The sequence below is a fragment of the Cherax quadricarinatus genome, chromosome 100 (assembly GCF_038502225.1).
Source record: "Cherax quadricarinatus isolate ZL_2023a chromosome 100, ASM3850222v1, whole genome shotgun sequence".
In the NCBI taxonomy this organism is placed as follows: Eukaryota; Metazoa; Arthropoda; class Malacostraca; order Decapoda; family Parastacidae; genus Cherax; species Cherax quadricarinatus.
Genome location: NC_091391.1, coordinates 3,470,376 through 3,485,257, shown reverse-complemented (window position 1 = coordinate 3,485,257; position 14,882 = coordinate 3,470,376). Strand labels below are relative to the sequence as shown.

The window sequence follows — 14,882 nt, the reverse complement described above, 5'->3', positions numbered from 1 at the left end:
ACACCAGCCCTGCCCTAGTGACTCTTCTCCCTTGATGCTGGTCAAGGGCTCGTGATTCAAGGAATCAGTTACCTTCCCTTTTCTTGGATCAAACCCGAGTAATACCCATTCGCCAGGTGTTGTATGCTCTCCCTTCCCCGTGAATATATAATCTAATATTGGTATTAATACAGAAACTATATACAATACATATATATATATATATATATATATATATATATATATATATATATATATATATATATATATATATATATATATATATATATATATATATATATATATATACATATGCACACACATAAATAAAGAGAAATGCAGGGTAGAGTGCAGCCGCGTCAGTGCTGGCGGTAAGCCAAGGGAGACAAAAAAACTCGACAAGGTGTTTGTTTACCTGGAGGAGGAGGGCGCCGTCCCTGACGATGACTCTGACGCAGAACTTGTGCCCTGATGCCCCGCAGGGTACCACCACGTGTACCTCCTCAATCTGCGAGTACTGCACCAGCGACTCCAGCAGTCCCGTCGCCTGCAGGAGCAAGTGAAGGCTTGGTCAGCGGAGTTTTAAGACTGTATATAAAACGTGAAATAATGTAATTCGCCTTTTTCCCATGGATGATTAAAATTGCGATAATTTACGTATTTTAGCTAAAAAAAAATAGGTACGAGAATCATTGAGACTGTTTGTCAAGAATACTTTAGTGCCTAAAATAGTGATTAATGTAAATTCTCAGGATATGTACATTCAGACATCTCTCGGTGTATATATCCTTGAAAAGGCCTCATCAAAATTCGTATATATATTGTAAGTGTTCCTTTGTGAATTAGGCTGGAAACCTACACTGAGAGGTGTATATCATGCATGTGATATACATATCTGAGTGTATGTCACGTGTATGATATACACTGACTGGAACAGATTGTAAAATGGAGTCAGGGTAGCTAGTATTTTAATCTTCTATAACGTCTTAGTTAGATACATGAGTGAGTCAGGTTGATTGTGAGATGGAGCTGCCTAATATGGGCCAGTAGACCTACTGCAGTGCTCTGTTCTTAGGAAGGTGGGTGATGAGGGAGTGGAAGCTGAGTATATGAGTATTATTATTATTATTATTATTATTATTATTATTATTATTATTATTATTATTATTATTATTATTATTATTATTATTATTATTATTATTATTATTATTATTATTATTATTATTATTATTATTATTTATTTTTTTATTATCACACTGGCCGATTCCCACCAAGGCAGGGTGGCCCACCAAGGCAGGGTGGTCCACCAAGGCAGGGTGGTCCACCAAGGCAGGGTGGTCCACCAAGGCAGGGTGGTCCACCAAGGCAGGGTGGTCCACCAAGGCAGGGTGGCCCACCAAGGCAGGGTGGTCCACCAAGGCAGGGTGGCCCGAAAAAGAAAAACTTTCACCATCATTCACTCCATCACTGTCTTGCCAGAAGGGTGCTTTACACTACAGTTTTTAAACTGCAACATTAACACCCCTCCTTCAGAGTGCAGGCACTGTACTTCCCATCTCCAGGACTCAAGTCCGGCCTGCCGGTTTCCCTGAACCCCTTCATAAATGTTACTTTGCTCACACTCCAACAGCACGTCAAGTATTAAAAACCATTTGTCTCCATTCACTCCTATCAAACACGCTCACGCATGCCTGCTGGAAGTCCAAACCCCTCGCACACAAAACCTCCTTTACCCCCTCTCTCCAACCTTTCCTAGGCCGACCCCTACCCCGCCTTCCTTCCACTACAGACTGATACACTCTTGAAGTCATTCTGTTTCGCTCCATTCTCTCTACATGTCCGAACCACCTCAACAACCCTTCCTCAGCCCTCTGGACAACAGTTTTGGTAATTCTGCACCTCCTCCTAACTTCCAAACTACGAATTCTCTGCATTATATTCACACCACACATTGCCCTCAGACATGACATCTCCACTGCCTCCAGCCTTCTCCTCGCTGCAACATTCATCACCCACGCTTCACACCCATATAAGAGCGTTGGTAAAACTATACTCTCATACATTCCCCTCTTTGCCTCCAAGGACAAAGTTCTTTGTCTCCACAGACTCCTAAGTGCACCACTCACCCTTTTCCTCTCATCAATTCTATGATTCACCTCATCTTTCATAGACCCATCTGCTGACACGTCCACTCCCAAATATCTGAATACATTCACCTCCTCCATACTCTCTCCCTCCAATCTGATATCCAATCTTTCATCACCTAATCTTTTTGTTAACCTCATAAACTTACTCTTTCCTATATTCACTTTTAATTTTCTTCTTTTACATGCCCTACCAAATTCATCCACCAATCTCTGCAACTTTTCTTCAGAATCTCCCAAGAGCACAGTGTCATCAGCAAAGAGCAACTGTGACAACTCCCACTTTATGTGTGATTCTTTATCTTTTAACTCCACACCTCTTGCCAAGACCCTTGCATTTACTTCTCTTACAACCCCATCTATAAATATATTAAACAACCACGGTGACATCACACATCCTTGTCTAAGGCCTACTTTTACTGGGAAATAATTTCCCTCTTTCCTACATACTCTAACTTGAGCCTCACTATCCTCGTTTATTATTATCGATACCTTTAAATCTGCAGGGGTCATCCAAGTCAGACAGAAACGTCGTGCTAAGTTTCAAGGTTCTTACGTTCGGATTATTTTTATATTTCTGTTCATCCATATGGGTCATATATCAGCTTCTTCCTGTGTCCTGTACTGAGGGACTGATGAAACTGGAGGTAATTGGTCTTGAGATTAAGCTGAGACCTTTGGCCATCTGACCGAGGCCTTCCACTGGCTTACCATAGCACCGCATCATCCACTGCAGACTCGGATCCGTTGTGGACTCGGCCTTCCCGTGGCCATTGCCAACATTGTGATGATCAATGAAAACTGAAGAAATAATAACTTGAGGAGTTTAAAATATGTTAGGAACCATGTGAGGTCTTGTATCCTGGACACCTGTTCACAGCTGCGTCAGCACGATAACAAGGTAGGAATAAGCAAGAAGGCAGAAAAAAGTAGACAGTGAATTCAATTACTTAAAAAATACTGGCAAATATGTGTGCAATATACATATCTAGAGCTCGGTTCGTAGCGCACTTAGGTTACATATTAAGGTCCGTGGTTCGATTTCCGGTACTGGTGGAAGCATTGGGGGCATGTAACCTTAAGACACCTTCTGTCACTGTTCACCTAGCAGTAAGTAGGTACCTGGGGGTTAGTAGACTGGTGTGAGTCGCACCCTGGGGACAAAATTCACCTAATTTGCCCAAAATGTTGTGCATAACAAGGCATGTGTAGTATGTTACTGATGTCAGCTATGGTCTGTATACCTTGTACATGTACTGGTATACCTTGTACATGTACTGGTATACCTTGTACATGTACCGGTATACCTTGTACATGTACTTGTATACCTTGTACATGTACATGTATACCTTGTACATGTACTGGTATACCTTGTACATATACTTGTATACCTTGTACATATACTTGTATGCCTTGTACATGTACTGGTATACCTTGTACATATACTTGTATACCTTGTACATGTACTTGTATACCTTGTACATATATTTGCATAAACAAATATTATAAGGACGACAGTGAGAACTGTGAGCGACCAGACTTGAGGTAAGCCTGTTAATTTTTTCCACGAGTGCCAGACACCGCTTCACAACTTTGGCACTCTAGCACCTGGTTCGCTGGTCGGGATGTCTATATGTGTGCATCACAAACGTCAAATACAATGTAACATACACTTGTATAGCACAAAATAAGCACCCTGAGACTGAGTCACGGGGGGCGTTGACCCCCGACACAGTCTCCAGTTAAAATGTTGACAAAACACTTCCATAAGATTCGCTTTGTTTATCCTCCTCACATGATGATAATGTTGAAGATTGGGACACTTATGCAACATTTTCCACTGTTTCCAACGTTTCTCCACACAGTGGTTTCATCAGTCCAATACAAAGCAGAAAGTTGAGACATTTATGCAACATATGAGAATCTTTATTCTGGAAACGTTTCGCCACACAGTGGCTTCATCAGTCCTATATAAAGTAGAAAGGTGCAAGGAGATGAGGAGTTTGAGGTAATCAGTCCCTCAACCTGGAGTCGATGTGTTCAGTCCATCAATATTGTAGAATGTACAGCATAGGGCCGTAGACGTGGCTTATATACTGTAGTGAGGTGAGGTGAAGCAGATGGAGGCGGGGTCATAGTGGTACCATCCACTAGTCGAAGTAGTCAGGTGAGGTGAAGCAGGAGGAGGCGGGGTAATAGTGGTACCATCCACTAGTCGAAGTAGTCAGGTGAGGTGAAGCAGGAGGAGGCGGGGTCATAGTGGTACCATCCACTAGTAGAAGTAGTCAGGTGAGGTGAAGCAGGAGGAGGCGGGGTCATAGTGGTACCATCCACTAGTCGAAGTAGTCAGGTGAGGTGAAGCAGGAGGAGGCGGGGTCATAGTGGTACCATCCACTAGTCGAAGTAGTCAGGTGAGGTGAAGCAGGAGGAGGCGGGGTCATAGTGGTACCATCCACTAGTCGAAGTAGTCAGGTGAGGTGAAGCAGGAGAAGGCGGGGTCATAGTGGTACCATCCACTAGTCGAAGTAGTCAAGTGAGGTGAAGCAGGAGGAGGCGGGGTCAAAGTGGTACCATCCACTAGTCGAAGTAGTCAGGTGAGGTGAAGCAGGAGGAGGTGGGGTCATAGTGGTACCATCCACTAGTCGAAGTAGTCAGGTGAGGTGAAGCAGGAGGAGGTGGGGTCATAGTGGTACCATCCACTAGTCGAAGTAGTCAGGTGAGGTGAAGCAGGAGGAGGTGGGGTCATAGTGGTACCATCCACTAGTCGAAGTAGTCAGGTGAGGTGAAGCAGGAGGAGGCGGGGTCATAGTGGTACCATCCACTAGTCGAAGTAGTCAGGTGAGGTGAAGCAGGAGGAGGCGGGGTCATAGTGGCACCATCCACTAGTCGAAGTAGTCAGGTGAGGTGAAGCAGGAGGAGGCGGGGTATAGTGGTACCATCCACTAGTCGAAGTAGTGAGGTGAGGTGAAGCAGGAGGCGGGGTCATAGTGGTACCATCCACTAGTCGAAGTAGTCAGGTGAGGTGAAGCAGGAGGAGGCGGGGTCATAGTGGTACCATCCACTAGTCGAAGTAGTCAGGTGAGGTGAAGCAGGAGGAGGCGGGGTCATAGTGGTACCATCCACTAGTCGAAGTAGTCAGGTGAGGTGAAGCAGGAGGAGGCGGGGTCATAGTGGTACCATCCACTAGTCGAAGTAGTCAGGTGAGGTGAAGCAGGAGGCGGGGTCATAGTGGTACCATCCACTAGTCGAAGTAGTCAGGTGAGGTGAAGCAGGAGAAGGCGGGGTCATAGTGGTACCATCCACTAGTCGAAGTAGTCAAGTGAGGTGAAGCAGGAGGAGGCGGGGTCAAAGTGGTACCATCCACTAGTCGAAGTAGTCAGGTGAGGTGAAGCAGGCAGAGGCGGGGTCATAGTGGTACCATCCACTAGTCGAAGTAGTCAGGTGAGGTGAAGCAGGAGGAGGTGGGGTCATAGTGGTACCATCCACTAGTCGAAGTAGTCAGGTGAGGTGAAGCAGGAGGAGGCGGGGTCATAGTGGTACCATCCACTAGTCGAAGTAGTCAGGTGAGGTGAAGCAGGAGGAGGCGGGGTCATAGTGGCACCATCCACTAGTCGAAGTAGTCAGGTGAGGTGAAGCAGGAGGAGGCGGGGTATAGTGGTACCATCCACTAGTCGAAGTAGTGAGGTGAGGTGAAGCAGGAGGCGGGGTCATAGTGGTACCATCCACTAGTCGAAGTAGTCAGGTGAGGTGAAGCAGGAGGAGGCGGGGTCATAGTGGTACCATCCACTAGTCGAAGTAGTCAGGTGAGGTGAAGCAGGAGGAGGCGGGGTCATAGTGGTACCATCCACTAGTCGAAGTAGTCAGGTGAGGTGAAGCAGGAGGAGGTGGGGTCATAGTGGTACCATCCACTAGTCGAAGTAGTCAGGTGAGGTGAAGCAGGCGGAGGCGGGGTCATAGTGGTACCATCCACTAGTCGAAGTAGTCAGGTGAGGTGAAGCAGGAGGAGGCGGGGTCATAGTGGTACCATCCACTAGTCGAAGTAGTCAGGTGAGGTGAAGCAGGCGGAGGCGGGGTCATAGTGGTACCATCCACTAGTCGAAGTAGTCAGGTGACGTGAAGCAGATGGAGGCGGGGTCATAGTGGTACCATCCACTAGTCGAAGTAGTCAGGTGAGGTGAAGCAGGAGGAGGCGGGGTCATAGTGGTACCATCCACTAGTCGAAGTAGTCAGGTGACGTGAAGCAGATGGAGGCGGGGTCATAGTGGTACCATCCACTAGTCGAAGTAGTCAGGTGAGGTGAAGCAGGAGGAGGCGGGGTCATAGTGGTACCATCCACTAGTCGAAGTAGTCAGGTGACGTGAAGCAGATGGAGGCGGGGTCATAGTGGTACCATCCACTAGTCGAAGTAGTCAGGTGACGTGAAGCAGATGGAGGCGGGGTCATAGTGGTACCATCCACTAGTCGAAGTAGTCAGGTGACGTGAAGCAGGAGGAGGCGGGGTCATAGTGGTACCATCCACTAGTCGAAGTAGGTCTTCGTCCAAGGGTTGGACAAGTGTTGAAGAATTCTTACACCTTTCCGATTTGTATTGGACTGATGAAGCCACTGTGTGGCGAAACGTTTCCTGAAAAAGGATTCCCATATGCTGAATAAGTGTCTCAATCTTCAAGTTAGGATGGGTTAGGTAAGTTAGGATGGGTTAGGTAAGTTAGGATGGGTTGGGTAAGTTAGGATGGGTTAGGTAAGTTAGGATGGGTTAGGTAAGTTAGGATGGGTTAGGTAAGTTAGGATGGGTTAGGTAAATTAGTATGGGTTGGGTAAGTTAGGATGGGTTATGTAAGTTAGGATGGGTTAGGTAAATTAGGATGGGTTGGGTAAGTTAGGATGGGTTAGGTAAGTTAGGATGGGTTAGGTAAGTTAGGATGGGTTAGGTAAGTTAGGATGGGTTGGGTAAGTTAGGATGGGTTAGGTAAGTTAGGATGGGTTAGGTAAGTTAGGATGGGTTAGGTAAGTTAGGATGGGTTAGGTAAATTAGTATGGGTTGGGTAAGTTAGGATGGGTTATGTAAGTTAGGATGGGTTAGGTAAATTAGGATGGGTTGGGTAAGTTAGGATGGGTTAGGTAAGTTAGGATGGGTTAGGTAAGTTAGGATGGGTTAGGTAAGTTAGGATGGGTTAGGTAAGTTAGGATGGGTTAGGTAAGTTAGGATGGGTTAGGTAAGTTAGGATGGGTTAGGTAAGTTAGGATGGGTTAGGTAAGTTAGGATGGGTTGGGTAAGTTAGGATGGGTTAGGTAAGTTAGGATGGGTTAGGTAAGTTAGGATGGGTTAGGTAAGTTAGGATGGGTTAGGTAAGTTAGGATGGGTTAGGTAAGTTAGGATGGGTTAGGTAAGTTAGGATGGGTTAGGTAAGTTAGGATGGGTTAGGTAAGTTAGGATGGGTTAGGTAAGTTAGGATGGGTTGGGTAAGTTAGGATGGGTTAGGTAAGTTAGGATGGGTTAGGTAAGTTAGGATGGGTTAGGTAAGTTAGGATGGGTTAGGTAAGTTAGGATGGGTTAGGTAAGTTAGGATGGGTTAGGTAAGTTAGGATGGGTTAGGTAAGTTAGGATGGGTTAGGTAAGTTAGAATGGGTTGGGTAAGTTAGGATGGGTTAGGTAAGTTAGGATGGGTTAGGTAAGTTAGAATGGGTTAGGTAAGTTTGGATAGGTTAGATAAGTTAGGATGGGTTAGGTAAGTTAGGATGGGTTAGGTAAGTTAGGATGGGTTAGGTAAGTTTGGATAGGTTGGGTAAGTTAGGATGGGTTAGGTAAGTTAGGATGGGTTGGGGAAGGACGTTGGGTTAGGTAAGTTGGGAATTATTCTTTCTCGTGATGGCCTATCCCATACACAGGAAAATTATGAGATTTTTAAAATAATTTTTAAAATGATAGAAGAAAGCAGAAATTGACAGAGAGAGAGAGAGAGAGAGAGAGAGAGAGAGAGAGAGAGGGGGGGGGAATATGGGTGTGTAGTCGCCTATTTGTGGTTACAGGTGTCGATTCACAGCTCCTCTGTGTACTCACCTATTTGTACTCACCTATTTGTGGTTGCAGGGGTCGAGTCACAGCTCCTGGCCCCGCCTCTTCGCTGATTGCTACTAGGTCCTCTCTCTCCCTGCCCCCTGAGCTCTATCATACCTCGCCTTAAAACTATGTATGGTTCCTGCCTCCACCACATCCCTTTCTAGGTTATTCCACGGCCTGACTACTCTATGACTGAAGAAATACTTCCTAACATACCTTTGATTCATCTGAATCTTCAACTTCCAATTGTGACCTCTTGTGTCTGTGTCCCATCTGTGTGTGTGTGTGTGTGTGTGTGTGTGTGTGTGTGTGTGTGTGTGTGTGTGTGTGTGTGTGTGTGTGTGTGTGTGTGTGTGTGTGTGTGTGTGTGTGTGTGTGTGTGTGTGAGGAAGCAAAAAACGATAAGCCATAATCCAGAGGAGGGGAAGTGCGTCAATGCTGAAGATTTGTTAAGATAAAAGTGTACGAAAATGGAATCCTGTCTCTCTCTCACACACACACACAACAGCGAGACAAGAGAGGAGTGGGTAGATTGCATTTTCTTGGACTGCAAGAAGGCTTTCGACACAGTTCCACACAAGACATTAGCGCAAAAACTGAAGAACCAGGTAGGTGTAATAAGAAAGGCACTGCAATGGATCAGAGAATAACTGACAGGAAGGCATCAACGAGTGATGGTACTTGACGAGGTGTCAGAGTGGGCGCCTGTGACGAGCAGGAATCTACAAGGGTTAATTCTAGGGTCGTTGCTGTTTCTCGTATATGTGAATGACATGACGGAAGGGAGAGATTCAGAGTTGTCCCTGTTTGCAGACGACGTGAAGCTAATGCGGAAAATTCAAGTGAATGAAGATCAGGCAGGACTACAAAGGGACCTGGACATGTTGGAAGCCTGGTCCAGCAACTGGCTCCTGGAGTGTAACCCCACCAAGTGCAAAGTCATTAAGATTGGGGAAGGTCAAAGAAGACCGCAGACAGAGTACAGTCTAGGGGGCCTGAGACTGCAAACCTCACTCAAGGAAAACGATCTTGGGGTGAGTATAACACCGAGCACATTTCCTGAGGCACACATCAGCCTAACAACTGCTGCAGCATATGGGCGCCTGGCAACCCTAAGAATAGCGTTTCGACACCCTAGTATGGACTCGTCAAGACCGTGTACGTCACGCCCATTTTGGAGTATGCAGCACCAGTATGGAGCCCACAACTGGCCATGCACGTCAAGAAATTAGAGAAAGTGCAAAAGTTTGCAAAAAGACTAGTCTCGGAGCTTAGGATTATGTCCTACGAGGAGAGGTTAAGTGAAATCGACCTGACGACACTGGAGGACAGGATGGATAGGACATGATAACGGCATATGAAATACTGAGAGGAATCAAGCATACCACGGGCGGGGTTAGAACCCGCGATCAGAGAGTTTTGAGACTCTCTGATCGCGGGTTCTAACCCCGCACGTGGTACGGTTTGTTTGCAATCGTGTCATTACGATTTCGTGAGTCACTGAGAGGAATCGACAATGTGGATAGAAACGAGATGTTCCAGAGATGGGACACAGCAACAAGGGGACACAGTTGGAAGTTGAAGACTCAGATGATCCACAGTGATGTTAGGAAGTATTTCTTCAGTCACAGAGCTGTCAGGATGTGGAATAGTCTGGGAAGTGATGTAGTGGAGGCAGGAGCCATACATAGCTTTAAGAAGAGGTATGATAAAACGCATGGAGCAGGAAGAGTGACCCAGTAGCGACCAGTGAAGAGGCGGGGCCAGGGGCTGTGACTCGACCCCTGCAACCACAACTAGGTGAGGTAATACACACACACACACACACACATACAGGAGCCAGGGGCTGTGTCCCTAACTCTGCAACCACAATTAGGTGAGAACACACACACACACACACACACACATACACACACACACACACACACACACACACATACACACACACACACACACACACACACACACACCCACACACACACACACACACGGCTGACAGGTTAATTCCTACCTTAAAATTAACAAAAACATTGATCCCTTAGTCAGACCGAAAATGTAATGTTTTAAAACGGACTAAATAAGAAACATTACGAAACACAGAGACAAAAACAAATGCTAGGAAACCAAAAGTTGAATAACAGACCAGGAATAAATATGTGTAGGCTTGTTCCTCCGTTTGCTCATATAAATAATGCATAGGCTGCAAGGCCATCAAAGTATAGGCTGCCATTCAAGACAGTGATAAAAAAATCTCCCCTCATCACAGAGGAGATTTAATCACGACGTACAAGATACTCATAGATAGAGGCCAGAGAGGCATATTTAACAATATAGAGCCAAACACAAGAAAACGCAAATGAAATTGAAATAAACGCTTTTGTTCTGAAAAAACTAGAAGCATTAATATTTTTGACCAGCTAGATTAGATTTTGCCACCGAAGTGGCTAGTTTATTGTGCACCTCATATCCATCCTGTGGATGCTAGTGGCTAGTTTATTGTGTACCTCATATCCATCCTGTGGATGGTAGTGGTTAGTTTATTGTGTACCTCATATCCATCCTGTGGATGGTAGTGGCTAGTTTATTGTGTACCTCATATCCATCCTGTGGATGGTAGTGGCTAGTTTATTGTGTACCTCATATCCATCCTGTGGATGGTAGTGGTTAGTTTATTGTGTACCTCATATCCATCCTGTGGATGGTAGTGGCTAGTTTATTGTGTACCTCATATCCATCCTGTGGATGGTAGTGGTTAGTTTATTGTGTACCTCATATCCATCCTGTGGATGGTAGTGGCTAGTTTATTGTGCACCTCATATCCATCCTGTGGATGGTAGTGGTTAGTTTATTGTGTACCTCATATCCATCCTGTGGATGGTAGTGGCTAGTTTATTGTGTACCTCATATCCATCCTGTGGATGGTAGTGGCTAGTTTATTGTGTACCTCATATCCATCCTGTGGATGGTAGTGGCTAGTTTATTGTGTACCTCATATCCATCCTGTGGATGGTAGTGGCTAGTTTATTGTGTACCTCATATCCATCCTGTGGATGGTAGTGGCTAGTTTATTGTGTACCTCATATCCATCCTGTGGATGGTAGTGGCTAGTTTATTGTGTACCTCATATCCATCCTGTGGATGGTAGTGGCTAGTTTATTGTGTACCTCATATCCATCCTGTGGATGGTAGTGGCTAGTTTATTGTGTACCTCATATCCATCCTGTGGATGGTAGTGGCTAGTTTATTGTGTACCTCATATCCATCCTGTGGATGGTAGTGGCTAGTTTATTGTGTACCTCATATCCATCCTGTGGATGGTAGTGGCTAGTTTATTGTGTACCTCATATCCATCCTGTGGATGGTAGTGGCTAGTTTATTGTGTACCTCATATCCATCCTGTGGATGGTAGTGACTAGTTTATTGTGTACCTCATATCCATCCTGTGGATGGTAGTGGCTAGTTTATTGTGTACCTCATATCCATCCTGTGGATGGTAGTGGCTAGTTTATTGTGTACCTCATATCCATCCTGTGGATGGTAGTGGCTAGTTTATTGTGTACCTCATATCCATCCTGTGGATGGTAGTGGCTAGTTTATTGTGTACCTCATATCCATCCTGTGGATGGTAGTGGCTAGTTTATTGTGTACCTCATATCCATCCTGTGGATGGTAGTGGCTAGTTTATTGTGTACCTCATATCCATCCTGTGGATGGTAGTGGCTAGTTTATTGTGTACCTCATATCCATCCTGTGGATGGTAGTGGCTAGTTTATTGTGCACCTCATATCCATCCTGTGGATGGTAGTGGCTAGTTTATTGTGTACCTCATATCCATCCTGTGGATGGTAGTGGCTAGTTTATTGTGTACCTCATATCCATCCTGTGGATGGTAGTGGCTAGTTTATTGTGTACCTCATATCCATCCTGTGGATGGTAGTGGCTAGTTTATTGTGTACCTCATATCCATCCTGTGGATGGTAGTGGTTAGTTTATTGTGTACCTCATATCCATCCTGTGGATGGTAGTGGTTAGTTTATTGTGTACCTCATATCCATCCTGTGGATGGTAGTGGCTAGTTTATTGTGTACCTCATATCCATCCTGTGGATGGTAGTGGCTAGTTTATTGTGTACCTCATATCCATCCTGTGGATGGTAGTGGCTAGTTTATTGTGCACCTCATATCCATCCTGTGGATGGTAGTGGGTAGTTTATTGTGTACCTCATATCCATCCTGTGGATGGTAGTGGCTAGTTTATTGTGTACCTCATATCCATCCTGTGGATGGTAGTGGCTAGTTTATTGTGTACCTCATATCCATCCTGTGGATGGTAGTGGCTAGTTTATTGTGTACCTCATATCCATCCTGTGGATGGTTGCGGCTAGTTTATTGTGTACCTCATATCCATCCTGTGGATGGTAGTGGCTAGTTTATTGTGTACCTCATATCCATCCTGTGGATGGTAGTGGTTAGTTTATTGTGTACCTCATATCCATCCTGTGGATGGTAGTGGCTAGTTTATTGTGTACCTCATATCCATCCTGTGGATGGTAGTGGCTAGTTTATTGTGCACCTCATATCCATCCTGTGGATGATAGTGGCTAGTTTATTGTGTACCTCATATCCATCCTGTGGATGGTAGTGGCTAGTTTATTGTGTACCTCATATCCATCCTGTGGATGGTAGTGGCTAGTTTATTGTGTACCTCATATCCATCCTGTGGATGGTAGTGGCTAGTTTATTGTGCACCTCATATCCATCCTGTGGATGGTAGTGGATAGTTTATTGTGTACCTCATATCCATCCTGTGGATGGTAGTGGCTAGTTTATTGTGTACCTCATATCCATCCTGTGGATGGTAGTGGCTAGTTTATTGTGTACCTCATATCCATCCTTTGGATGGTAGTGGCTAGTTTATTGTGTACCTCATATCCATCCTGTGGATGGTAGTGGCTAGTTTATTGTGTACCTCATATCCATCCTGTGGATGGTAGTGGCTAGTTTATTGTGTACCTCATATCCATCCTGTGGATGGTAGTGGCTAGTTTATTGTGTACCTCATATCCATCCTGTGGATGGTAGTGGCTAGTTTATTGTGTACCTCATATCCATCCTGTGGATGGTAGTGGCTAGTTTATTGTGTACCTCATATCCATCCTGTGGATGGTAGTGGCTAGTTTATTGTGTACCTCATATCCATCCTGTGGATGGTAGTGGCTAGTTTATTGTGTACCTCATATCCATCCTGTGGATGGTAGTGGCTAGTTTATTGTGTACCTCATATCCATCCTGTGGATGGTAGTGGCTAGTTTATTGTGTACCTCATATCCATCCTGTGGATGGTAGTGGCTAGTTTATTGTGTACCTCATATCCATCCTGTGGATGGTAGTGGCTAGTTTATTGTGTACCTCATATCCATCCTGTGGATGGTAGTGGCTAGTTTATTGTGTACCTCATATCCATCCTGTGGATGGTAGTGGCTAGTTTATTGTGTACCTCATATCCATCCTGTGGATGGTAGTGGCTAGTTTATTGTGCACCTCATATCCATCCTGTGGATGGTAGTGGCTAGTTTATTGTGTACCTCATATCCATCCTGTGGATGGTAGTGGCTAGTTTATTGTGTACCTCATATCCATCCTGTGGATGGTAGTGGCTAGTTTATTGTGTACCTCATATCCATCCTGTGGATGGTAGTGGCTAGTTTATTGTGTACCTCATATCCATCCTGTGGATGGTAGTGGTTAGTTTATTGTGTACCTCATATCCATCCTGTGGATGGTAGTGGTTAGTTTATTGTGTACCTCATATCCATCCTGTGGATGGTAGTGGCTAGTTTATTGTGTACCTCATATCCATCCTGTGGATGGTAGTGGCTAGTTTATTGTGTACCTCATATCCATCCTGTGGATGGTAGTGGCTAGTTTATTGTGCACCTCATATCCATCCTGTGGATGGTAGTGGCTAGTTTATTGTGTACCTCATATCCATCCTGTGGATGGTAGTGGCTAGTTTATTGTGTACCTCATATCCATCCTGTGGATGGTAGTGGCTAGTTTATTGTGTACCTCATATCCATCCTGTGGATGGTAGTGGCTAGTTTATTGTGTACCTCATATCCATCCTGTGGATGGTTGCGGCTAGTTTATTGTGTACCTCATATCCATCCTGTGGATGGTAGTGGCTAGTTTATTGTGTACCTCATATCCATCCTGTGGATGGTAGTGGTTAGTTTATTGTGTACCTCATATCCATCCTGTGGATGGTAGTGGCTAGTTTATTGTGTACCTCATATCCATTCTGTGGATGGTAGTGGCTAGTTTATTGTGCACCTCATATCCATCCTGTGGATGATAGTGGCTAGTTTATTGTGTACCTCATATCCATCCTGTGGATGGTAGTGGCTAGTTTATTGTGTACCTCATATGGCATCCAAAGCAACTGTACATTAATTCCTTTGTCCCGGATTTTTGAGTATCTATACCTGGCTTCCCCAATGAGCATGTTGTTGGAGTCATTATATGAGCCAAGAGCCTTCAATGATGACATAGAATCAGTAATGATGATAGAGTCAAGCTCAGTGTCATAGGTTAGCTTTAGCGCCATTAGGATGGCAAACCAGCTAGAGGAACTGAAATCTAATGTATGTTGATGTGTGATTATTATTATTATTATTATTATTATTATTATTATTATTA

At 44.8% G+C, this 14,882-nt stretch overlaps 1 protein-coding gene across 2 annotated transcripts in view; it reads right to left on the bottom strand.

Moving 5' to 3' along the window:
* The window catches only part of LOC128704691 (C-Maf-inducing protein), a 616,555-nt gene that overhangs the window by 280,853 nt on the left and 320,820 nt on the right, over positions 1-14,882 (bottom strand). For both annotated transcript variants that reach the window (XM_070079595.1, XM_070079596.1), the window contains exon 2: positions 395-526. In XM_070079595.1, the coding sequence (XP_069935696.1) occupies positions 395-526 (132 nt within the window). The remainder of the gene's footprint in view (positions 1-394; positions 527-14,882) is intronic.